This window comes from Chiloscyllium plagiosum, chromosome 16, assembly GCF_004010195.1.
Source record: "Chiloscyllium plagiosum isolate BGI_BamShark_2017 chromosome 16, ASM401019v2, whole genome shotgun sequence".
Lineage (NCBI taxonomy): Eukaryota > Metazoa > Chordata > Chondrichthyes > Orectolobiformes > Hemiscylliidae > Chiloscyllium > Chiloscyllium plagiosum.
Genome location: NC_057725.1, coordinates 55,952,670 through 55,977,881, shown reverse-complemented (window position 1 = coordinate 55,977,881; position 25,212 = coordinate 55,952,670). Strand labels below are relative to the sequence as shown.

Here is a 25,212-nt window from a genome sequence, read left to right as displayed (position 1 = left end):
CCATCAACAAACCTGGTGGTCCAGGTTGCTGGGAGGTCTTGTTCCTGGCTGAGGTGTTGAGATGGCCCTAGATCAGATAAGTGACCTGCCTTTGATTTCGAAAAACTTGCCAACTCAACTGAGACGCTTTGAGTGAACGAAGAGTTACAGGAGACTCAGATGATGACGCTTGAGAATCGGCTAGTGCTAGATTTCCTCCTTGCTAAAGGAGGCGCTTGTTCAGTCATTGGCCTGCAATGTTGCACCTACATCGATGATTTCTCAAAAGACATTTTGGACAACACAGGTGTTTTCAACAAAACGGATCAAGACGCAGGGAAGATACCTGCCCCACCATCATCTGATTCATGTGGATGGAGTTTTACTTGCTGGCTATGGTGGCTGTGCAGATGGATCATGTGGGATGTACCAATGATCCTTGGTCTCATCTTACGAATATACATTGTTGTCTGCTTATGCATGAAATGGACCGTACATTGCTTTTCACCTAAGCCAAAGAGGAATCTGATTAATCGATCTGTCTCCCCCTCTTCCTCCATGCCTGAACTCCCATGCTGAAATCCAGTATTTTTCAGACTCTGCTCCTCCGGACGATGACTTGCCAGAGGAGGCACTTGACCTATTAATACAAATCAACTGAATGGACTAATTATAATTGTATGAGCCAAGTAGTTGTCATAAAATGACAAAAGGGGGGGAAAATGAGAAAGTCAATAGCCTTAAAACTTGTCTTTAAACATTTAGACTAAAATGTAATGCTGAATTATAGAACACATTTGCTGCACTATAAAATTAACAGGGAGGAAAGCTCAGAAAAAAAACAGGGAATCTCAAAGAATGCAGATGTTAGGGACATTTGGGTTCACCAAGTGATAACAGAATGCTGTAAGGCAATTAAGAACATTTGCCTTAGCAGCGGTGAATCTGTGTGAACAGGATATCAAGTGATAACATTCACAGCCATTCCCTTGTGAAATTAATGACTGTTTGATTCTGACCCAGAAACAAAACTCGGTACTATCAAAAGCTTTGTAATTAACGGTCAGATGCTGTTAGTTATAATGGATTCATGTAACCCCTTGCAAGTGCTGCAGACACAGAGAAGAAAAAGAATCTTTGCTGACTTGAGAGTTCAAAAGGACACGAGAGAGAGAGAGAGAGAGACCATTTTAGTGCTGAGGTTGTTGAAGCCAGTAGAAAATTAACTCTTAGTGCTTATTTGATATGGACTGAATTTAATTGCATTTTGGTGATGATATTGAGTAGCCATTACCAGTTATTGAATATAAACTCTGTAAAAGTTAATATTGATAAAGCCTTAACTTACTTGCTGTTCTTGCAGACCACTCTACAGACCTTATAGACTGCTCCACTGTCAATTCTAACTAATCAGATCTTATGTCTTATTTGAATTTGAATGACAAACTTGAAAAGAAGGCATGTTTTATTCGTGACTAATTAATCATTTTAAATACAACCTTGCAGTAACATTTCAACCATAGGTACAGAATGATTCTGTGCTTAAGATAAAAAGCAGGAATCTGCTCCCAGCTTAAAATTATTTTAAACTTAACATTGAAGAGATTCTGACACAATCTGTCGGGAAGCCATTTCGTAAAACAATGATATCAGACATGCGAGCTGTGCAAGGTTACCTTATGACATCGCTGAAAATGTGTTGCTGGAAAAGCGCAGCAGGTCAGGCAGCATCCAGGAAACAGGAGAATCGACGTTTCGGAATTCCTGAAGAAGGGCTTATGCCCGAAACGTCGATTCTCCTGTTCCCTGGATGCTGCCTGACCTGCTGCGCTTTTCCAGCAACACATTTTCAGCTCTGATCTCCAGCATCTGCAGACCTCACTTTCTCCTACCTTATGACATCTCCCACTTAATTTAGGCTGGTAGTTCCTTATAGGAAGTTCTCGCCAGCAGATGCCTAACTCAGCTGGATTTGTTTTTTTCACCTGTTGGATAGCTCAAGGCCTGTAGGAGTGATCAGTCAAGCACACACAGATCTGTCAATTAACTTTTCTCCTTTACGAATTATTGTCTTTCACCATAATCTGTATAATTAAGAACATGCAGTGTTTTGTAAACTTTTGTATGAGTATATCAGAGTAGCCTGCTGGGGCACTTGAAGAGCTGGTACCCTACTCTCCTAGGTTATTATACCCTTGTTAGTTTAGCTTATAGGTATCAGTGTTATGTTGTAACAGTGATGCTATTGGTAAATAAAGGGAATGACTAAAATTAAACTAAACTGTAAGAGGTTTTTATTCCAGACTTCCAAAGAGTACGATTTCCGGGATGAACCAAGAGAGAGGCTTTACAGGCCTGAGTCCACAAGGGATTCCCTGGGCCGTCTCAAATCTGTACTTTAACAGATGTACATCACGTGGACTGCAACTGCTCAAGAAAGTGGCTCAACAGTACTACCTTCTCAAGAATAATTAGAAATATCATCAAATGTTGGTTAAAGCATTACAACGAAGAACTAACAAAGGCAAGAGCACACTGAGTGCACCATAGATGTAATCAATCTTTGAAGCTCTCAAACATTGTTCCAAAAGTAAATGGAGTCAACCTACATGCAGAGTACAAATTACGTGTCTCTCTGGTGTGGATGGTCACAATTTTGAAATGTGGGAAATTGGTGATTTGCATTAATGTCACATAACTTATTAAATAAATTGATTGTACACCATTTGTACACCTGCCTTCTGCAGGCCATTGACAGGTCATTCTGCTATAACGCGCATTTCATTAACATGAATTTGCTATAACACAATTTATGAATTGGGGTGACTGTTTCTAAAGCGCAAACATTTAAAGTGTGTATTGGTTATAACGTAATTCTGGCTCCATTAGTTTAAATGGTGCTACTATTACATGATTTTCTTATAATCAGGATTGCACTAGAATGGAACTACCACGTTATAGCAGAACTGACTGTACTACAGAATGAATTAGCAGTTGTGTTAACTTGCAATAAGTTCAGGTTTTTGCTTTCAAAAACCGCAGCAATCCCTCACCAATCCTTGCTTTATAAAACTGCCCTTTTCCCACTTCAGTCCACCGTTCAAAACTACATAAAAATAAAAAGACAATCTTTGCAAGATGCACAAAATGATTTTCAGCGTGATTCAACAGTTTCAAATTACCACAGATTTTAATTTCATTCCATCTGCCATAATAGGCTTCTATGACAATAGTTAATCTTGTCCTCTCACACCCTTGACTTTCAGAGAGCTTTTCCAAATATTTCCATATCAAAATCATAGGCAATCCATTAAGTGCACTTATAGTTTTGTTGGTGTCTGACAGGAACCTTTGCAAAGTTTTGGCAGACTTACTTTAATAGTCTCTGAACGATCTTGGTCTTTTATCACACCACTAGATACTTTAGTCCATAAATCAGTTACACCTACTAACTAGCAGTTCGCTATCTTGGCCGGACTCGGTGCTTGATTTGGCTCTTTTAAGTATGCATACATACACTGCACTTCTGGTGATAATAAAACCTAATGATCTTGGAGGAACGATTCCAATACAAACTTTATAAGATCGAGCCAATGGCCGGTTGCTGTTCTCATAGTGTATTTGGACTGGAGTACTGATCTTCTTCCAGGGATGTACAACTCCTGCTTCCATTTTCACAAAGCTTTTCACTAACACTGACTTTCCTCACTATGGCACTGTTAAATGATGAGTTAGCAAATGTTAAGAATAATAGCTTGAATCATATTTTATTTTTTTTTTGGAAAATTCATTTATCCCCATTGTTCAGGCATATGTTCTGCATTGGCTTGTCTTAATTTCCAGAACATCTATCACCTGCTCAGTGCCTAGCATCCAGTTGGAAGTTAAACCTGCAATTGCGAGGCAAAGACATTAAGGCTAGCTACAAATTTGGATATGTTTTGTTGTAGCTGAAAAGCAGGGATCAACACCATTAATAGGCAAAAGTACAGTTTTAGGGGCCATAATGGTGGAGTTCTTTTACACACCAGGTCAACGCATGCACTATGATCTTCTGTAGCTAAAATTAACATTATTACAATCGAAAACATTCATTGTGGCAAAAAAAGTGCAGCATTTCAATATGCTGCACAAGCTTTACGTTATAGGAAGGATATTATTAAGCTGTAGAGGGTTCAGAAGAGATTTACCAGGATATTGCCTAGTATGTAAGGTCCGGAGTTATAAAGAAAGATTGGATAAGCTGGGACTTTTTTCAATGAAGCATAGGAGGTTGAGAGGCAACCTCATACAAGTTTATAAAATAATGAGAGGTATAGATAGAGTTAATGGTAGCTGTCTTTTCCCTAGTATGGGGAATTTCAAAACTACAGGGCACATTTTTAAGGTGAGAGAAGAGAGATTTAAAAAAGACATGAGGGGCAAATTTTTTTTACACAGGATGGTTTGCATGTGGAATGAACTTCCTAAGGAAGTGGTAGATGTGGGTACAATTACAATGTTTAAAAACATTTTAATAGGAACATGAATAGAAAAGGTTTGGAGGGACATGAGTCAGGAGCAGGTAGGTGGGACTAGTTTAGTTTGGGATTATGTTTGGCATGGACTGGTTGGACTAAAGGGTTTGTTTCCCTGCTGTATGACTCTATAAGAAACGACCAATCAATTTACAATATTTTGAACTGCAGTTTCTACTCATCTTTCTGGCACAGTAGTAAACACATAGGTTCAATCTCCATTCTGCTAAGTCTCTGATCACAAGGTTACAGGAGGGAAACTAAGTAGTGCCCTGGTATCTGTTTCTCCATGGGAAAAGAACATAGAACATAGAACAATACAGCACAGAACAGGCCCTTCAGCCCACGATGTTGTGCCGAACATTTGTCCTAGCTTAAGCACCTATCCATGTACCTATCCAATTGCCGCTTAAAGATCGCCAATGATTCTGACTCTGCCACTCCCACAGGCAGCGCATTCCATGTCCCCACCACTCTCTGGGTAAAGAACCTACCCCTGACATCCCCCCTATACCTTCCATCCTTCACCTTAAATTTATGTCCCCTTGTAACACTCTGTTGCACTCAGGGAAAAAGTTTCTGACTGTCTACTCTATCTATTCCTCTGATCATCTTATAAACCTCTATCAAGTCACCCCTCATCCTTCGCCGTTCCAATGAGAAAAGGCCTAGCACTCTCAACCTATCCTTGTACGACCTATTCTCCATTCCAGGCAACATCCTGGTAAATCTTCTCTGCACCCTCTCCAAAGCTTCCACATCTTTCTTAAAGTGAGGCGACCAGAACTGCACACAGTACTCCAAATGTTGCCTAACCAAGGTCCTGTACAGCTGCAACATCACTTCATGACTCTTGAATTCAATCCCTCTGCTAGCTACGAATTTGGGGAAAAGGGGAAAAGGGGAAAAATATGTCATTATGTCAATTTTATTGTCATAGAGAACAGTGATGACTCACTGGGTTTATTGAAAATCATGTGACTCAAATAAATAAAAGCTTTCTCAATAAAAGCATACATTAAATGTGGCTTGAAAGAAGTGACTGGGGGCTGCAAGAACTAGAAATCAGTGGTAGGTTTAACCATTTGCGTCAATGCGAAACCTGAAAAACACATTAAAAATCTGTATGCTTAAAGCTGCCAGTCTTGAAATCTCTGAGGAAAGATCAATAAGAGTAGAAGTCAGCGATTGGAACATTCTACATGATACACTGGCATTGCAATGAATGGAACAGCATTAAAAAACAAATCACACAGACCAGAGCTGAAGTTATTGCTGGGTAGCGCTGCACTGGCCTCAAACTTTCTTGGTTCAAAGCTAACAAGAAAGCGTCCATACAGTCCGGTTCTCTGGCTTGATACCTGCAGCCTTAGTAGGCAGACCCCTCGTCGCTGGAGTTCTTTAACAGAGACGTTTTCCTGCCAAGTCCTTAAAACAACCAGATAAAGACAATGCTATTTTTCAGTCACCTTGAATTTGTAATACACTCTTAAAATAGTAAAATGTTCCAGAGTGCTTCCCACAAAGTACAGAAGCACAGAAACATATGGGTATCAAAATCAACATTAAACATTTTTACAATTATATTTGGAAAGCAGTGGATGGTCTGATGGGGATTCTAATTCAAGGTTTAATGGAAATAGATAAGAACTTTATAGAAGCCATAACTATAATCTTCCAAGGTTCTCTCAAACTGGAAACTGTCCCTTTTCATTGAAAAATTGTACACATTATTCTACCATTTAGGAAAGGTGACAGGGGAAACCAGGGAATTAAAGACCAGTTAACCTAATATCTGTTTCCAGGAAATTACTGACTGTACATTTAAGGATAGTGTGACTTATCACCTTCACAATGTCACTGGAGCTAGCCAAAGCTAAAGTTGATGGAACTGTAGTTACATGACTGGTCTGATCAGGAGACGAGCTGTGTGTCAGGTAACGGAGAATTGGGATAATGGGCAGGTGCTCCAATTAATAGAATGCACCTACTGAAACACAGCAAGGATCTGTGTTTGAGCCTCAACCAATTATTGCATACATTAATGACTTAAAAAAGGTTAGACAATTACATGTCAAATGGTTCTGAAGACACAACGAAATAACATTGAAACCAGTGTAGGTGGAAGTGCAAAGTGACAAAAAGATATGACAGATTTAGTAAATTGTCAAATTTCAATGGTAGCAATGTGAGATGATCCAGCTTATGCCCATAAAAAAGTATTTTCATGCTCAAAACGGCAGAGATTCAAAGATATTTGGACATCCAGGTATATAAATCATTAATGGACAATATACAAAGTAATGAAAAAAAAACAATGGAATGCTTGAATTCTAGAGGACTAGAATAGCATAGAAATCTACAACACAGGAGGCCATTCAGTCGATTGAGTGAGTTTTTTTTATTCATTCATGGAGCATGGGCATCATTAGCTGGACCAGCATTTATTGGCCTTCCCTAGTTGCCCTTGAGAATCATAGAATCCCTACAGTGTGGAACCAGACCATTTGGCCCTACAAAGAGCATCCATCCAGGCCCAGCCCCCTATCCTTTCCTTGTAACCCTGCATTTCCCATGGCTACTTCACCCAGCCTGCACATCTTTAGACACAATGGCCAAGTTAGCATGGCCAATCCACCTAACCTGCACATATTTGGACTGTGGGATGAAATCAGAGCATAAAGAGGAAACCCCTGCAGACCCCAGGAGAATGAGCTAGTGAGCTGTCTTCTTGAATCACTGCAGTCCATGTGTTTTGGAAAAAATCCACAAAGTTGTTAGGTGGGGGGGATTCCAGGATTTTGATCCAGCAGCAGTAAAGGAACAGCCATACATTTTCAGTCAGGATGGCAAGTGGCTTGATGGGGAACTTGCAGGTGGTGGTGTTCTCATGTATCTGCTACCCTTGTCCTTCCAGATAAAAGTGGTCATGGGTTTGGAAGGTGCTGTCTGAGGATCTTTGGCAAATTGCAGGTCGGCAAACAACCACTCAACCTAACTGTATTCTCTATGGCTATTTAGTTTATAGTATTTTAAATACATATCCGAGCACTATTTAAATATCATTATAGTTTCTCCTCTGCCATCTGTTCAAGGATTTGTCATAATACAGTACATAAAAGGTTTTAGAAAGTTCTGGTTACACCTCACTTGCAGCACTGCAAGCAGGTCTGAGCACCACGTTTTAAGATCTATTGGCCTTGGAGTATGCAAAACATAGATATTTTTGGTCAGACGTATTACGGCACACACCACTGGAGCAGGTGGAACATGAACCCAAGCCTTTTGGCCCAGAGGTAGGGATCTTACCACTGTGCCATCAGTGATCCCAGACTGTGTAGCATATGCTTAGCAGCATAACAATTGGGACTCCAAAAGAAAAATAACAAAGGAAGATTACACAAACTAGAATCGTAATTTCTAGAATTTAAGATCAAGCAGTGATCTAATTATAACTTTCAAGAAAATACAAAAAAAATCATTTTACATCAAAGATTATAGATTTCTATTAACTAGTGGTATGAAGAGATATGAGCTTGAGGCAGGTACATGGAGCTTGGTCAATGATCAGCTCCAATCTTATCAAATGGTGGAGTAGGATTGAAGTCTAAGTGGCCTTCTTCTGTTATGATGACTTTATGAAAACAGAATATAGATCTAATTTCACTGCTGATAGATTAAATCAATATTGGTGTAATCGCGCAGGTACCGACTGCAATCTTAACATGCCTGCCTAAATCCATCACCACAGAAGCAGCAATTCAGTTTCATTCTGCCAACTCTGTATGCAGTACAAGTGCCAATTATATGTAATGAGGACAAAGTGGGCTGCTTATCTCCAGTATAAATGAGCCCAGTATATATATTGCTCATGCGTTTAACAGATATCTTTAACTTATCTTCATAAGAAACACATATGTTAAAATGATTACCTCTTTTAATGTATGACACAGTAAAAGATCAAATAAATAATGTTTGTTATTTCAGTGTTTTTATATAGAGTCTGGTTGCAGGTCTCACTGAGATGTCTATCAAATTAAGGGGCTAATTTCATATTCCTGTTCCGTCATAGTCAAGGAAAAAATTCCAGATCTTAAGTCTTAGGCAGGTGAAGGCTGGAGTGGTTAACATCAGAAACGTGCAGGATTCCATAGTTTGAGGGGCTTAGATATCTCCGAAGGTTGCAGGGTAAAGTAGAGCAATTTGAAAACAAAGTTGACTATTTTAGGAAGCAGAATACCACAGATGCTGGAAATCTGAGATTAAAAATAGAAAGTGCTAGAGAAACTCAGCCGGTCTGGCAACATCGCTTTTGAATATTACATAGTTACAGTGCTGCTGGACATGTGTTACCAAGATCAAAGAGCAAACATAGGGCTATGAGGTGAACAGAACATTCATTGCGTTAGGATATCAGTCACAGAACATTGGAAGAACTAAAGTCACACTATATTCTGCTGAACAATTTATATGATGTTAGTCTGACTAGAGAATCTCTGTTCTAAAGAATGGTTTTAAATCTAAACTGGATCTCAGCTGTTTAAGAACTGGAATCCCTTGTTGCAACATAAACACTCAGTCTAATTTTCAAATGAAAATGTATAGATTTTTGTTGGTGCAAACCCTTATGGCTTTCCCTGTGTCAATTATCCATTTTCCATTTCATAGCCAAGCATATTTTAAGATCTCTACAGATTGCAGTATGTTTCACTTTATGGAAAGCATTCTATCAAATAGTACAACCCAGGGGAACACACTGCAAATTGTTCATAACTTCAGGTTTCCATGAATTTCCATGAACAATAACCCCTGCTCCCCAAACGTTTAATACCATAAACCTGCTAGTAGGCTGATTGGAAGCAGTCCCATTACAGAGTCAGATCAATATTTAGTACATCCATCAAGCTGTGTATATGTGTACTTCCATCATATAAAAGATCTTCTGCATATTCTGTATAATGGCCCAGAATCAATATAAAGTCTTTTTTCACAAATAATAAACTCATGAATATTCAACAAAGCGGTTTGACTTAAATCGGGCAAGCCTTGGACAAAGGGTTTTATTTCCTGTAACAATTCTGTGGGCGAAACGAAACTGTTGACCCGTAAATTACTCAATTATTGGTTAAGTAGATAGACTGGAGTTGTGGGGGTTGAGTATCACATGCTTAAAACACATATTATGAGCATTAGATGAAAGGACAGTACTGAGAAAGCCTACCTCGTCTCTTCAATTTCAGCAGCTCTTTCTTCTTGTAATAGCTCCACACTTTGAGACACAAAGTTTTCCATTGCTGCAACTGTTCAAGAAATAAATAAAAGAAAGCAACAACAATTAGAAATTTAAATGGTAAAATAAACTTCCAAAAGTGCTTCATGAACAGAATCAAGATTGGAACGTCAATGCTATGTAAGGGAGGGTGAGATTAGGAGGTATGAACAAAAGCCTGGATCAACATATGGGTTTTCAGAAAGGCTTTGAATGGGAGAGAGGTGCAAGAGTTTAGAGGGGGTTATGGAAGATGGGCCCAAGACAACTGAAGTCTCTGTCATCAAGGGTCAGGTGAAGAGAGGGGAACACTGTGCTACCAGAGTCTGTAATAATGGTCACAGAGAAAGAGACAAATGGCTGGTCATCCGATCACCCAGAATATGACTGCTCTGATAACACGAAAAGAGACCAATAGGAGTTCAGCAACTCTACATGAGAGATCATGTGGGCAAGTTGGAAGTCCAACATTACAGTTTCTTGTTATTGCAAGAACACTTTACTATCTTATTAATGACTTTCATGTTGCTAACACGGCAGTGCTTAAGCTAATAACAGCACCTAGCTTAGTGAGGGGAGTTGCTCCCGTTAAATAACAGCTCTTATAAGAAAAGTAGCAGCCTGGAGATTCATTGCAAAGCTTGCCCTGGTTAGAACCCACTTGGAGGAAAGTGAACAGATCGGAGCAGGGATCACAACGTTCGTAAGAATGATGCATGGACTTCAGGGGTTAAGCTCTGAGGGGATTATACAAATTAAGACTGTTTTCTTGAGAATTTAGAAGATTAAGGGGTCAAATATTAATAGGAAAAGATAGGGTAGATAAACTATTTCCACTGGTTGGAGATTCCAGTTATATTCTAAAGATTAGGAGATTATGGAAGATGGATCCAAGACAACTGAAGTCTCTGTCAGACTGTTCAGGTTGGATGTTAGGAGCACTTCTGCACACAAAAGGTGATAGAGGTTTGGAACTTCCTTCTATAAATGGCAGTTGATGTCAGATCAGTTGTTAATTTTAAATCTGAGATGGACTTTTTTTTAAAAACAACTGTATTAAGGGGTATAAGCCAGAGGCAGGTATATAGATTTAGGCGACAGACCATCCACGATCTCAATGTATGGCAGGACAGGCTTGACAAGCTGAATGGCCTGTTCCTCTGAGAGACCATCACCATGCTTTCAAAATTAGTTTCTCTAATGGGCAAGACAAAGGCAATATGATGGCAGTCAAAAAATGTTCAGATCTTGGGCAATGGCTAATCATCGGCCACTCATTTTTCACCCGCAGAGAACACAAAGTCAGTGGTTGAGAACAGAGTGGAGAAGGGGCATCTTACCAACTTTGCAGATGCCCAAGACCCACTTGTTTTTAGTGAAAGCCAGTTTGAACATAATATCAGGTCTTCACATGCGTAGTTTTCAGGGATATCACAGGAGATACCCATTTGCAACAAACATTTAAAAGGTCGAAGTGGTAATCCTTAATTGGGCTGCATGTTTACCTGTCCAAGGTATTGGCCCCATAGTGGGAGCCAGAAAATTTCCCACAACTGGTGGGCTACAGCAAGGGAGGAAATAAATGAGGTTAGCCCAGGAATGGTATGGGTCTCCTGGAGACATAGTTAGTTGGACAGTATGGCAATGATACCAATTCTATACCCTTATTTAAAACAACAGACAGGACTAGAAAGCCTAATTTAAAAAAGGAGGTCCTCGAGGGTAGAAATATCTGGATTACTCCTGGTGCTAAGAGCTAGTGAGGGTAGGAATAAGATAGAGCAGATTAATGTGTGGCTGAGGAGCTGCTGAAGGGGAGAAGGATTCACACTTTTAGCATTGGAACTCCTCTGGAGTAGAAGTGACCTGCATAAGGAGAACAGATTACTGCTGAATTGGAAGCAAACTAATACATTGGCAGAAAGATTTGCTAGAGCTGCTCAGGAGGATTTAAACTAGTACTGTGGATGGTGGGGGGGAGCGAGCAGAAAAACAGTGAAGAAAGAGATCAACCTGAGACTGGTACAGTCAGGAACAGGAGTAAGTCAAACAGTCAGGGCAGGCAGGAACAAAGCAGAGAATGAGGAACCCTGATAAATTAAACTGCATTCATTTCAATACAAAAGGCCGAACAGGGAAGGCAGATGAACTCAGGGCATGGTTAGGAACATGGGAATGAGATATCATAGCAATCACAGATACATGGCTCAGGGATGGACAGAACTGGCAGCTTAATATTCCAGGGTATATATGCTATAGGAAGGATAGAAAGGGGGGCAAGAGATGAATGGGAGTGGTGTTTTTCATTAGGGATAACATTATAGCTGTACTTAGGGAGGATATTCCTGGGAATACATCCAGGGAAGTTATTTGAGTGGAACTGAGAAATGAGAGATAATCACCTAATTGGGATTGTATTATAGACCCCAATAGTCAGCGTGAAATTGAGAAACAAATTTAGAAGGAGATCTCAGTTATCTGTAAGAATAACTCTGCTCCCCACTTATTCATGCATCTGTCCAGGCACATCTTAAATGATTCTACCATGCCTGCCTCTACTACCTCTGCTGGCAATGCGTTCCAGGCACCTACCCCCTCTGTGTGAAGTACTTGCCGCGTGTAACCCCTTTAAACTTTTCACCTCTCACCTTGAAAGCGTGACCTCTCGTTACTGAATCCTTCATCCTGGGAAAAAGCTTATGTCTACCTACCCTGTCGATATCCTTCATGATTTTGTAGACCTCAATCAGGTCCTCCTCAACTCCTTTTTTGTAATGAATACAATCCTAACCTACTCAACCTCTCTTCAAAGCTAGCACCTTCCATACCGGGCAACATTCTCGTAAACCTTCTCTGCACCTTCTCCAAAGCGCCCACATCCTTTTAGCAATGTACTTCATTGAGTTTTTTGAAGAAGTAATGAAGAGGATTGATGAGGGCAGAGCAGTGGACGTCATCTACATGGACTTTAAAAGGCCTTCGGCAAGGTTCCTCATGGTAGACTGGTTAGCAAGGTTAGATCAAATGGAAATAAAGGGAGAACTAGCTATTTGAACTGGCTCGAAGTAGAAGACAGGATAGTGGCGGAAGGTCGCTTTTCAGACTGGAGGCCTGTGACCAGTGATGTGCCACAACGATCAGTGCTGGGTCCACTGCTTTTCATCATTTATATAAATGATTTGGATGTGAATATGGGAGGTATAGTTATTAAGTTTGTGGGTACCACCAAAATTGGAGGTGTAGTGGACAGCAAAGAAGATTATCTCAGAGTACGTGATCAGATAGGCTGAGGAGAGGCAGATGGAATTTAATTTAGATAAATGTGAGGTGCTGCATTTTGGAAAGGAAAATTAGGGCAGGATTTATACATTTAATGGTAAGGTCCTGGGGAGTGTTGCTGAACAAAAAGACCTTGGAGTACAGGTTGATAGTTCCTTGAAAGTGGAGTTGCAGGTAGATAGGACAGTAAAGACTGCATTTGGTATGCTTTTCTTCATTGGTCAGTGCATTGAGTACATGGGTTTGAAAGTCATGTTGCAGCTCTACAGGTCATTGGTTAGGCCACTTGTGGAATACTAAGTGCAATTTTGGTCATGAAACTCAAAAGGGTTCAGAAAAGATTAACAAGGTCATGGTCAGGCTTGGAGGGTTTGAGCTATAGGGAGAGACTGAATAAGTTGGAGCTGTTTTCCTTGAAGCGTCAGAGGCTGAGAGGTGACCTTATATAGGTTTATAAAATCAAAAGAGGCACAGACAGGATAAATAGACAAGGTCTTTTCCCTAGGGTAGGGGAGCCCAGAACTAGAGGGCATAAGTTTAGGGTGAGAGTGGAACGATTTCAAAGAGACCTAAAGGGTAACGTTTTCACACAGAAGGTGGTGCGTGTTTGGAATAAGCTGCCAGACGAAGTGGTGGAGGCTAGTACAATTGCAACATTTAAAAGGCATCTGGATGGGTATATGAATGGGAAGAGTTTAGAGGGATATGGTCCAAGTGTTAACAAATGGAACTAGATTAGGTTGAGATATCTGGTCGGCATGGACGAGTTGGATTGAAGGGTGTGTTTCCATGCTGTACATCCCTATGACTCTGAGAGTTCAATTCCCACATTGGCTGAGGTTACCATGAAGGACTTGGCTTCTCAACATGGCCCCTCACCTGAGGCATGTTGACCATCAGGTTAAACTACCACCAGTTGTCACTCTCTAATGAGAGAGCAGCCCTATGCTCTGGTAAGACTACAGTGACTTTACCTTTATTGTATTATTATTATTACTGTGAAGAGGCCAAATAGCCAAACTGGGTGGGGGGATGGAATAGTTTTCAGGAGGTTATTCATAAGATCCAAATGCTGTTGGTAAAGTCAGCATTTACTGCCTATCTCTAATTACCTTTAAGGAAGTATGTAAGAGTTGCCCTTTTGAACTGCTTAAGTCCACTACGCCAACAGAACCATTAGATTGGGTGTTCCAAGTACTTCAGCCAGCAGTGAAGGAACAATGGTACAGTGCCAAGTCAACATAATGAGAGACTTGAAGGAATACTTACTTTTATTATTCATTCACGGAGGTGGGTGTCACTAGCTAAGACAACATTTATTGTCCATTTACGACTGGGCCCTCTACTTTTTGTCATTTACATAAATGATTTGGATGCGAGCATAAGAGGTACAGTTAGTAAGTTTGCAGATGACACCAAACCAAAAAAGTGGGTTACCTCAGATTACAACAAAATCTGGATCAGATGGGCCAATGGGCTGAGAAGTGGCCGATGGAATTTAATTCAGATAAATGAGAGGTGCTGCATTTTGGGAAAGCAAATCTTAGCAGGATTTATACACTTAATGGTAAGGTCCTAGGGAGTGTTGCTGAACAAACAGATCTTGGAGTGCAGGTTCATGGCTCCTTGAAAGTGGAGTCACAGGTAGATAGGATAATGAAGAAGACGTTTGGTATGCTTTCCTTTATTGGTCAGAGTATTGAGTACAGGAGTTAGGAGGTCATATTGCAGCTGTACAGGACATTGGTTAGGCCACTGTTGGAATATTGTGCGCTATTCTGGTCTCCTTCCTATCGGAAAGATGTTGTGAAGCTTGAAAGGGTTCAGAAAAGATTTACAAGGGCGTTGTCAGGGTTGGAGGATCTGAGCTACAGGGAGAGGCTGAACAGGCTGGGGCTGTTTTCCCTGGAGTGTCAGAGGCTGAGGGGTAACCTTATAGAGGTTTACAAAATTATTAGATTAGATTAGATTACATTACAGTGTAGAAACAGGCCCTTCGGCCCAACAAGTCCACACCGACCCGCCGAAGCACAACCCACCCATACCCCTATATTTACCCCTTACCTAACACTACGGGCAATTTAGCATGGCCAATTCACCTGGCCCTGCACATCTTTTGGACTGTGGGAGGAAACCGGAGCACCCGGAGGAAACCCACGGGGAGAACGTGCAAACTCCACACAGTCAGTCGCCTGAGGCGGGAATTGAACCCGGGTCTCTGGCGCTGTGAGGCAGCAGTATGTGGTGGAGGCAACATTTAAGAGGCATTTGGATGGGTATATGAATAGGAAGGGTTTGGAGGGATATGGGCCGGATGCTGGCAGGTGAGACTAGATTGGGTTGGGATATCTGGTCAGCATGGACAGGTTGGACCGAAGGGTCTGTTGCCATGCTGTACATCTCTATGACTCTGTGACTATGACTGTCCTTAAGAAGGGAATGATAAGCGTGCTTCTCGAACCACAATAGCCTATGGGTTGCAGGTACACCCACAGAGCTGTAGAAAGGAAATTCCAGTACTCTGAACATGTGACAGTCAAGGAATGGTGATATAGTTCCAAGTGAAGATGCTGTAGAAATTGGAAGGGAACTTGCACTGGCATGCCAATGTGTCTTATTCTTATGCCCTTCTAAGCTGTGATGAATATGGGTTTGTTTTTGCTCTAGAAGAAGCCTTGGAATTCTTGTCATGCAACTCGTGGACAGTATACTGTTAACGATTCCTATGGAGCATATGAGCTTTCAACTGTTAAGATGTTTGTTGTAGCAAAAGATGAAAAGATCTATGAACAAAATACTACCTTTGTAAGCAACTTGTATTATAAACCACAGAACTAAATAGGGGTATTTATTAGGGGTATTAACTGATAAAACAAACTTCACAGGAAGACATTAAACAGACTTTTATATACACATTCAATTGTCCCAAAATTGGTTCAAAGTGTCTCTTTGTTCAAGAAGAATTACTCTTTCTCTTTCTCAGCCTAGCAACATCTAACACCAGAATTGTACTTCATGGCAAGAGTGCTACTTAAGATACCCTCTCAAATGCAAAATAAAGGAATCCTCCACCCTCCTTTCAACTCACGAATTTGGCCTTTTCAATCTGTGAGTTTCCACTTGTATTCTGCAGTGGCGAACCATACAGAATTACAGTCCCTAACTTCATTCTCTCACCCAGATCCAGGCAGACTGGCTGAGACATTCAGTGATGTTTTTGGAAATCTGGTAATCCAAAATCATAATGGTTTGCTCTTAACTTTCCCATCTAAAAGCTCATCACCATGGCAAGGTGAATCATTTGGCCTTGTATTAAGATAGAAATGCTGATTAACTCTTCTTTAGGTAAGTGCAGTGCTCAATGCTCCACTTCAAGGATGCTTGCAAAAGCAACATGAAGGCCTAAATGTTGACTGCTATATTTGGGAGTGACTAGCGAGCAAAAGAAGGAAATGACGACTCCTCTTGCAGGCTAGCATTCAGGTCCACGATGACCAGTGTTAACAGCGTTTTGGCAACAGCAAAAACAATCTGAGGTGTCAGTTTCATAAACTGCTCTTTGGTAGAAGCTCACTCTCAAGGATTGACCAACACAGTCATTAACAGAAGTGCATGAATGGAGACCCTCACCTAAATGCATCATTTTCTAAATGTCCACTATCATTCAAATTGAAGAATGTCAACTATAATTCTTTAGACCTCTACTCTACTCTGTTGTCAGATTGACCGAACTGTTTAAACCACATTTGAAATTCAACATTTTCAACACTTTTCTCTGACTATGGAGGTACAAATTGAAGCCGTTGTTAGCACAAAAGCTGCTGCCTTCACATCTAAATGTAAATCCCTTCTTCCAAGTGAAATAATCTGGGCCTCCTGTAATCTCTTACAATCAAACAATCCAGATTTCCTGTCAAGCCGACATCAAATTAATTCATCTCACTCCCTTATTTTACCTTAAAATTAGAACCACTGTCCTAAAAAATAATCTTATAAACTGGATATTTGAACAACATTGCTGCCACTGGTGGAGGATGTGAATGTTGGGTAGGATGCAGATCAAATCTTGAAAATTGTTCGAGCCGCATTCATTCAGACATGTGAAAAATACTCCAACACACCTATAACTTGTGCAGTGTGAATGGTAGCTAGGTTTTAGGAAGTCAGGAGCGGACTTTCTCTCCACAGAATTTCTAGTTGTTGACCCACTCCCACAATCACTATATTTAGTCCGGTTATATTTTAGATCAATGCTCATTTCATATAATTCAGAGACTAAAAATAACATTTTCAAATTTTTAAACAGACTCATTTAACATAGATTGTTAGTTATTGTATCTGTGTCTCATGAAGAACTTAGGATCTTTAAATATTCCAAACATGGTTAGCAAACAATATGGGATCTTGGGCTTCATAAATAGAAAAATGGAGTACAAAGCAGGAAAGCTGTGCTGAATCTTTGTAAACTCTTGATTCGGCCACACCACAGCATTGTATTTAATTCTGGTCACCATACTTTGGGAGGGATTTGAGGGTGCTCTAGAGGGTGCAGGGGAAATTGCTCCTATGTCTTGTGGTCTTACCTGAAATATATTTTTAAGCAGGAATGGAATCAAGGCTTACAAAAAAAAGGCAGGAGTGGAGCATTATCAGATCGACCACGATCTCATTGAAGCAGAAGCGATGGGGCAAATGGCCTGCTCCTGTTCCTACATCATATGGACTTATTTACGAACATGATTCCATGAATTGAGGACATTTGATACAAGGCTAGATTGGAGAAGTTGGGATTGCTCCTGGAGCAGAAGAGATTGAGGGAAAATTTGGTAGAGACATTGTCAGCAATTGAAGGATCATATTTTATTCATCGGCCTAAGTTTCCACTGTGGGCCTTTATATGATTAACAGACTTAGAAACCATTCTGGTTGTGGAGCAGGATGACCTTCATGGTCACAAGGTACAGAATGCCAGATTTGCTTCTGAGGAAGGGTCACTCGACCAGAAACATTAACTCTGATTTCTCTTAGCGAGTTTTGAGAAGGTTTGTAGCTTAGGTTGAGGTTTTGGATGTAGGTTTGCTCACTGAGAGGATTTCTCTGCAAGAGATGCTGCTAGATTTGATTCCTTTCCTTCAGCGAGGGTCACTGGACTTCTGGTTCTGGTTGGGACCATCCAGGTTCTTCAGTAGGCATGTTCGTCATTAAGGTATTGGGACTCAAAAACCTGGTGCCCGCATTGTTACAGTCTGCATAACTGGCAAACTACAGAACCAAGTAAGCAAGTAAAGTTATTCCCAAAGCAAGGACTTGAAAACTCGGATTTAAGAGTTTGGGACAAGGGGTGCAAAGGGAACATAACGAATTATTGCCTTTTGGGGGAGCGGGGGGGCGGAGTGACACAGGCTGGGAACAATATTTCCAGAAGGGAAGGGAAATGAGGGGCACTTAAAGGTTAGGGGCTACACTTTGAGGGAAGTTAGGATGGGGGAAGAGGTAACAAGGAATAGAATGCGCTCCTTCTGTGCCCAAAACAAAACTGAGTGCCATGGAAGTACAGGTGACAGTACATTCAGGAGGAGCACATCAATAAGATATAGTCTGTACCACACATTCACATGTACCCATCCCACACTAAAAGCCCAGCCTCACTTACCAGGCCCCCACCCTCCAAACGTCCGGTCCGCCGCTCTCTCTCCTCCCCCGCGCCCACCTTCCGGTCCGTCCACTTTCCCCTTCCGCCCGGAGCCGGGGAGATGGCGTCGAGCTGCGCGCGGTTCCTCGGCAGTTGGAGCCGAGTCCGAGCCGCTGGTAAGAGCCGTCTCTCTCTCTCTCACACACCAGGCGGGCGTGTCATTGGGGGGGGGGGGGGGAGAGGGAGAGAGGACAGGTCAACCCCAGAAGGTGAGGTGCTGGGAGTCAGAGCCAGGCCTTATGTATTGGGGTGGGGGTGCTCTTGTCCTAAATAAACACCGGGAGTGGGTGGGAAGCAGTTGGGATGTCCCAAAGAGCCATTTAGATCCATCCAAGTTGCAAAACCTGGACGAGGGCTTGGCTGACTGTTTGTGGAGGTGACTGTACTCTCTCCCTCTCATGGACGGTGCTGTGCTGAAGATATATGAGGAAGCACCCAGGCCAAAAGGGCATTCCTCCATGTTCTCAGCCAGACAGCTCACGCTCCACAGAAGACCCTCCAGCACCTTGGAAAAGCGAGTTTTGAGAAGATTTGTAGCTCAGGTTGAGGTTCTGGATGTAGGTTTGCTCGCTGAGCAGAAGGTTCATTTTCGGATGTTTTGTCACCATACTAAGTAACATCATGTATGGTGATTAAATGAACCTTCCAGCTCAGCGAGCAAACCTACATCCAGAACCTCAACCTGAGCTACAAATCTTCTCAAAACTCACTTTTCCAAGGTGCTGGAGGGTCTTCTGTGGAGCGTGAGCTGTCTGGCTGAGAACATGGAAAAGCAATACTGCAAATGTGCAGCCGGGTCATGGTAGAGCTGGTAAAAAGTTTTCTAAAAAAAAATACATTTTAAAATCATGAGGGGCATGATTAGGGTAAACAGACAAGGTCCTTTCCCTGGGGTGGGGGAGTCCTGAACTAGAGGGCATATGTTTAGAGTGAGAGGGGAAAGATATAAAAGAGATCAAAGGGGTAACTTGTCACAAAGAGGGTGGTACGTGCATGGAATAAGCTGCCAGAGAAAGTGATGGAGGCTGGTACAATTACAACATCCAAAAGGCATCTGGATGGGTATATGAATAGGAAGGGTTTAGACGGATATGGGCCAAGTGCTGGTAAATGGGATTAGATTAAGTTAGGGTATCTGGTGAGCATGGATGAGTTGGACCAAAGGGTCTGTTTCCGTGATGAACATCTCTATGACTCTAAAAGGAAGGGGAACGGCTGGAGGACATTAAAAAAAGTGTAAATGCCATGTTGAAGTGTTTTGTCATTAGTATCTGCTCCTCTGGAGCTGGCAGGAGATAGGCCTCTGAGTATAAGTAGATGGTGAGATTAAGGGAAATCATTTTGCTCATGATAGTAGAAGCATTAGAGTAATCCAATCTCCCAGTTATTCACCGATTGTCCAATTGTCTGGGAAGTACTGCAATATTTTATCTTTTTGAATGAATGACATGGTGTGCAGTAAGCTTCCCACCCACTCAAGGATTGATATGTGTGTATTCTCAAGTATGCTTCAATTGGGAGAGTAGCTGTTGACTCATTGGGCTGAATGGCCTCTTTCTGTATGTAGGGATTCTTTGATTCTATCCCCTTAATGTGTCTGCCCCAACATCTCTATCTCTTAACCTAATTTACCAATACACTTGAGCTATCACTGCTTTTGTGACCTCATAATTACCCTTCTTTAAGTTTAAAATTATAGTCATGCATCCCCCTCTTCTCTCCCTCACTCTGAGTGTAGAATGCAGTCATACTATGGTCATTGCTGTCTGGATGGAGGGGAATGGCTTCCCATGAAGTAATTAATTAATCCCAACTAATTTCACAATCCCAGGTTCAATATAGTCTGTTCTCTGGATGGCTCCAGAATTGCAGTTTTAGAAAACTATTCTGAAAATATTCCACAAACTCCGCATCTGCACTGCCTTTGCACATTTAATTTTATCCTGATTACCAACTTGCCTTTCTGACAAGTTCCTATGATTTCTTTGTTTTCACTCAATCTTACAATGTGGTTCTGTGGTGGGGCCTATGCACAACTCCAACAAATGACTTCTTGCCTTATCATTTCTCATCTCTACCCAAACCACTTCTACATCATGGTTTCTCGATCTTGGGTTATCCCTATCTATAGTGCTAATTAATTAACAGAGCCTTATTTCCACATTTTCCTTGCTCCTGTCCTTCCTTTGGTATGTATCCTTTGGTATTCAGGTCCCACTTGATGTCATCCAACATCCATGTTTCTGTGAGGCCATATGATCATGCTTAATTATTTCTATTTGTGCTATCATTACATCGGTTTGTTTTGAATGCTATCTGCATTTAGGTGCAGAGCCTCCAGGAGTAAAGCATCCAGCTGATGATCCCCCTCCTTTGATGTATTGCAGTATCTACAATCACACTCCAAGACCAAGGGCTGCTGGCTGGGCCCTGCGTGTCTTCTGTGAGGCTGAGGGTGGCATGATGGCTCTGCGGTTAGCACTGCTGCCTCACAGCGCTAGGGACCCAGGTTTGATTCCGCCCTCAGGTGACTGTGTGGAGTTTAAACGTTCTCCCAGAGTCTGCATTGATTTCCATCAAGTGCTTCAGTTTCCTCCCAGAGTCCCAAAGATGTGCAGGTTAGGTGGATTGGCCAGGCTAACTTGACCTGTAAATTGTCAGGGTAGTGTAAGCAAGGTGAATTAGCAATGATAAATTTTGGATTATGGGGACACAGTAGTGGGCTGGGTGATTATTTGGATAGAAATGTTGTGCAAGCCATATGGGGGAAAAAGGTCAGGAGATTGGCTCTAGCTTATGATGCCTATTTGAAGAGCTGGTGCAGATGCTGTGATTCTCCAAACTAAGTTTTATTCTGGGATCTGACCTTTTTAATTGTACCATCAGCTGACATGTTAAAATATGCATCTCCAAACCTGAGCACCATTGTTCGTCTGTTCTTAGTTATTTTAATCAACCTTTTCAAACATGTGAAAACAGGTTGATCTGGTTCAGAGGTGGGGACACTACCACAGTGCCAAAGGCCTGTGAGCAGTACTTACACACAGGGATGTTATTACACACCTCCAGCATAAGTGGGACTTGAACTCAGGCCAGAAATTGGGACATTACTACTGGGCTATGGAGTCGCTACACAGAATCCCCAAATTCATGCTCACCACCTGCTAGAACATAAATGACAGTAATTCTGTATTAGAGGAAGTTGCCATCAACTTTTTTTGAGATTTCATCACACAGTCACACAGCACGGATCCAGCCAGTCCATGCTGACCATAATTCCAAACTAAACTGGTTTCACATGCCTACACTTAGCCCATATCCCTCCAAACATTCCTTATTTATATACTTATCCAAATGTATTTTAAACATTGTAACTGTATCTGCATCCACTACTTCCTCTGGAAGTTCATTCCACACATGAACCACTGTAAAAGATAATGCCCTTTGTGTTTTTAAAATATTTCTCCTCTCACCTTAAAACAAATGCCTCCAGTCTTGAAATCCCCCACTGGAGGGAAAAGACACCTGCTATTCACCTTATCTATGACCCTCATTATTTTATCCACCTCTATATGGTTACCTCTCAACCTCTTAGGCAGCAACCATAGAGATGTACAGCATGGAAACAGACCCTTCGGTCCAACTTGTCCATGCCGACTAGATATCCCAACCCAATCTAGTCCCACCTGCCAGCACCCATGCCTCTTAAATGTTGCAATTGTACCAGCCTCCACCACATCCTCTTGCAGCTCATTCCATACACATACCACCCTCTGCGTGAAAAAGTTGCCCCTTAGGTCTCTTTTATATCTTTCCCCTCTCACCCTAAACCTATGCCCTCTAATTCTGGACTCCCAGACCCCAGGGAAAAGACTTTGCCAATTTACCCTATCCATGCCCCGCATAATTTTGTAAACCTCTATAAGGTCGCCCCTCAGCCTCTGACGCTCCAGGGAAAACAGCCCCAGCCTGTTCAGCCTCTCCCTATAGCTCAAATCCTCCAACTCTGGCAACATCCTTGTAAATCTTTTCTGAACCCTTTCAAGTTTCACAACATCTTTCCGATAGGAAGGAAACCAGAATTGCATGCAATATTCCAACAGTGGCCTAACCAATGTCCTGTACAGCCTCAACATGACCTCCCAACTCCTTGGTAAAAGTCCTAGCTTATCGCGGCTCTCTTTATAACTCAAAGCCTCCATTCCCGGCAACATTCTGGTAAACCTCTTCTGAATCTTCTCCAATTTAATAATGTCCACACTGGGTTAATATTCTTTACTTTAGAACATTCCCCTGGACAGTTCTGGATGTGACTATGTAGTTGAGAGAACACAGTATGTTTAAACCAATTATATTTTCCACAAAGTATGGCTACTTTCCTCATTATAATGGCAAGTCTATTCAGTGGTGATTGTTCACTTTGTTTGATGTCCTAAACTTGAATTGTGGGTTTATACTTAGCATAATGGTCAGTAATAGAGTGGAAATATATTAATAATCAAAAAGAATGATAGTCATTTGCCTGATGTGCCCGTGCCAGTATTTTGATAAGATTATCCAATTTAATCCTACTCACCTGCTTTATTCCCATAGCCTTGTGCATTTTATTTTAAGTATTTATCTGGTTCTGATTAGAATATTATTGAATATATTTCTACTGTCCTTTCAGGCAGTGTTCCACAGCTCAACTCATTCTTAAAAAAAATACATTGCCTTGAACTCTTCTGTCAATCATTTTAATTTTGTGCCCTTTGGATGCACACTCTTCTGCCGTTGTGAAGTTTCTCATTATTTACTTCACCATATCCATTCATGGTTTTGAACATCTCTATCAAATCTCATCTTAACTTTCCCTGTTTTAAGCAGAACAATTCCAGAATCCAATTCCAGTCTATCCAAATAACTGAAATTCCTCATCCCTAGTATTGTTCTAGTAAATGCCTTGCACACTCTCCCCTCAGCCTTAAAACCTTTCCTTGTCTGACCAAGGCAGGTGGTGCTCTTTCTGGCTAACTGTCCAAAATGCCTGCTTTTTTATACCCCAAACATCGGATCATCTCATTGGCTTGATGTTGTTAAAACAGTAAGATTCAAACGTTTGGAGCACAGAGTTGAACATAATACTCCAGCTGAGTCCTTCATCAGTTTTTTTTTTCTCATGACATAACTTCCCTTTTTGCACACTATTTCTTTATGACCAAAACAGAGGATTTGTTACGACACAGTGGTTAAACCCTTCTGCTAATTAAACCAAACACACAGAAAAGCCCACCTCGCCTCGTAATTTGTTAAAGTATGAGTGACAGAGAACAACCTAAATTCCACTATTTAAAGAAGTAGTAACAATTTTATTCTTTAACTCTAAAATGAACATTAAACAATAGCTATTTACAACTCTCAGCCTCTTTTCACAAAGATTTGTTATCTACCTCCCATTTTATAACAATATACTGATCCTATAAAGCTCCTATTAAATTTACAGCAGCTCACTTTTCTAAACCTGACATTGGCTGTCATCTCCGGTGTCAATCTTACTCTTTGTAGATCTCCCTGGGTCGTCTTCGGTCTTCTGCTGCACAGACTTTTCACATGAAAACAGTACCATTGATAGAATGTGTTTTCAGGCAGTCTGTCTGACCATGGTAGATGGTACTCTTTCTGGCTGACTGTCCAAAATGCCTACTTTTTTATACCCCAAACATTGGATCATCTCATTGGTTTGATGTTGTCAAAACAGTAAAATTCAAATTTGATTGGATTTCAGTATTTTGGATCATAATTTAAACTGGTTAATTTCAAACTGCTGTGAAAGCAACTGGTATCTAGGTTACAGCCAAAATGTTACATCTTTAAATTTTCAAGCACACACTGTGACATGGCAGGTGCTTGCCAGCTTTTACACGCTCTTAAAGGTACAATACATGCCTTCAACTTCATAACTGAGTTCAAACTTTTTTTTGTAAAATGGTCAGTGTTACACAAAATGCAGAATATTAGCACTTAATGGTTAGTGAAATACAGAACAACCTCGACTATCCGAACAAGACGGGCAGGAAGTATTTTGATCGGATAACTGATCTTTCAGATAACTGATCTGATCTTAAACAAAGGAAGCATTTATGGGACCTTGAGATCTTAGTCAGATAATCCGAAATTCAGATAATTGATGTTCAGATGACTGAGGAGAAAGTGAGGACTGCAGATGTTGGAGATCAGAGCTGAAAATGTGTTGCTGGAAAAGCAATCGACGTTTTGGGCATGAGCCCTTCTTCAGGAATGAGGAAAGTGTGTCCAGCAGGCTAAGATGAAGGGTAGTGAGGAGGGACTTGGGGGAGGGGCGTTGGAAATGTGATAGGTGGAAGGAGGTCAAGGTGAGGGTGGTAGGCCAGAGTGGGGGCGGGGGCAGAGAGGTCAGGAAGAAGATTGCAGGTTAGGAAGGTGGTGCTGAGTTCGAGGGATTTGACTGAGACAAGGTG

General features: G+C 41.3%; 2 protein-coding genes across 4 annotated transcripts in view; one reads left to right on the top strand and one right to left on the bottom strand.

Moving 5' to 3' along the window:
- ighmbp2 (immunoglobulin mu DNA binding protein 2) overlaps positions 1-18,754 on the bottom strand; it is a 78,838-nt gene extending 60,084 nt beyond the window's left edge. Inside the window, exons 1-3 of the mRNA XM_043706168.1 lie at positions 18,698-18,754; positions 9,718-9,796; positions 5,755-5,924 (exon numbers count right to left, since the gene is read on the bottom strand). Of these exons, the coding sequence (XP_043562103.1) occupies positions 5,755-5,924; positions 9,718-9,788 (241 nt within the window). The 5' untranslated portion in view covers positions 9,789-9,796; positions 18,698-18,754. The remainder of the gene's footprint in view (positions 1-5,754; positions 5,925-9,717; positions 9,797-18,697) is intronic.
- Positions 18,755-18,771: 17 nt separating this feature from the next.
- mrpl21 (mitochondrial ribosomal protein L21) overlaps positions 18,772-25,212 on the top strand; it is a 21,247-nt gene continuing 14,806 nt past the window's right edge. For all 3 annotated transcript variants that reach the window (XR_006313984.1, XR_006313983.1, XM_043706169.1), the window contains exon 1: positions 18,772-18,852. Coding sequence is in view for 1 of the 3 variants with exons in the window: in XM_043706169.1 (XP_043562104.1) it covers positions 18,798-18,852 (55 nt within the window). In the remaining 2 variants the exon portion in view is untranslated. The remainder of the gene's footprint in view (positions 18,853-25,212) is intronic.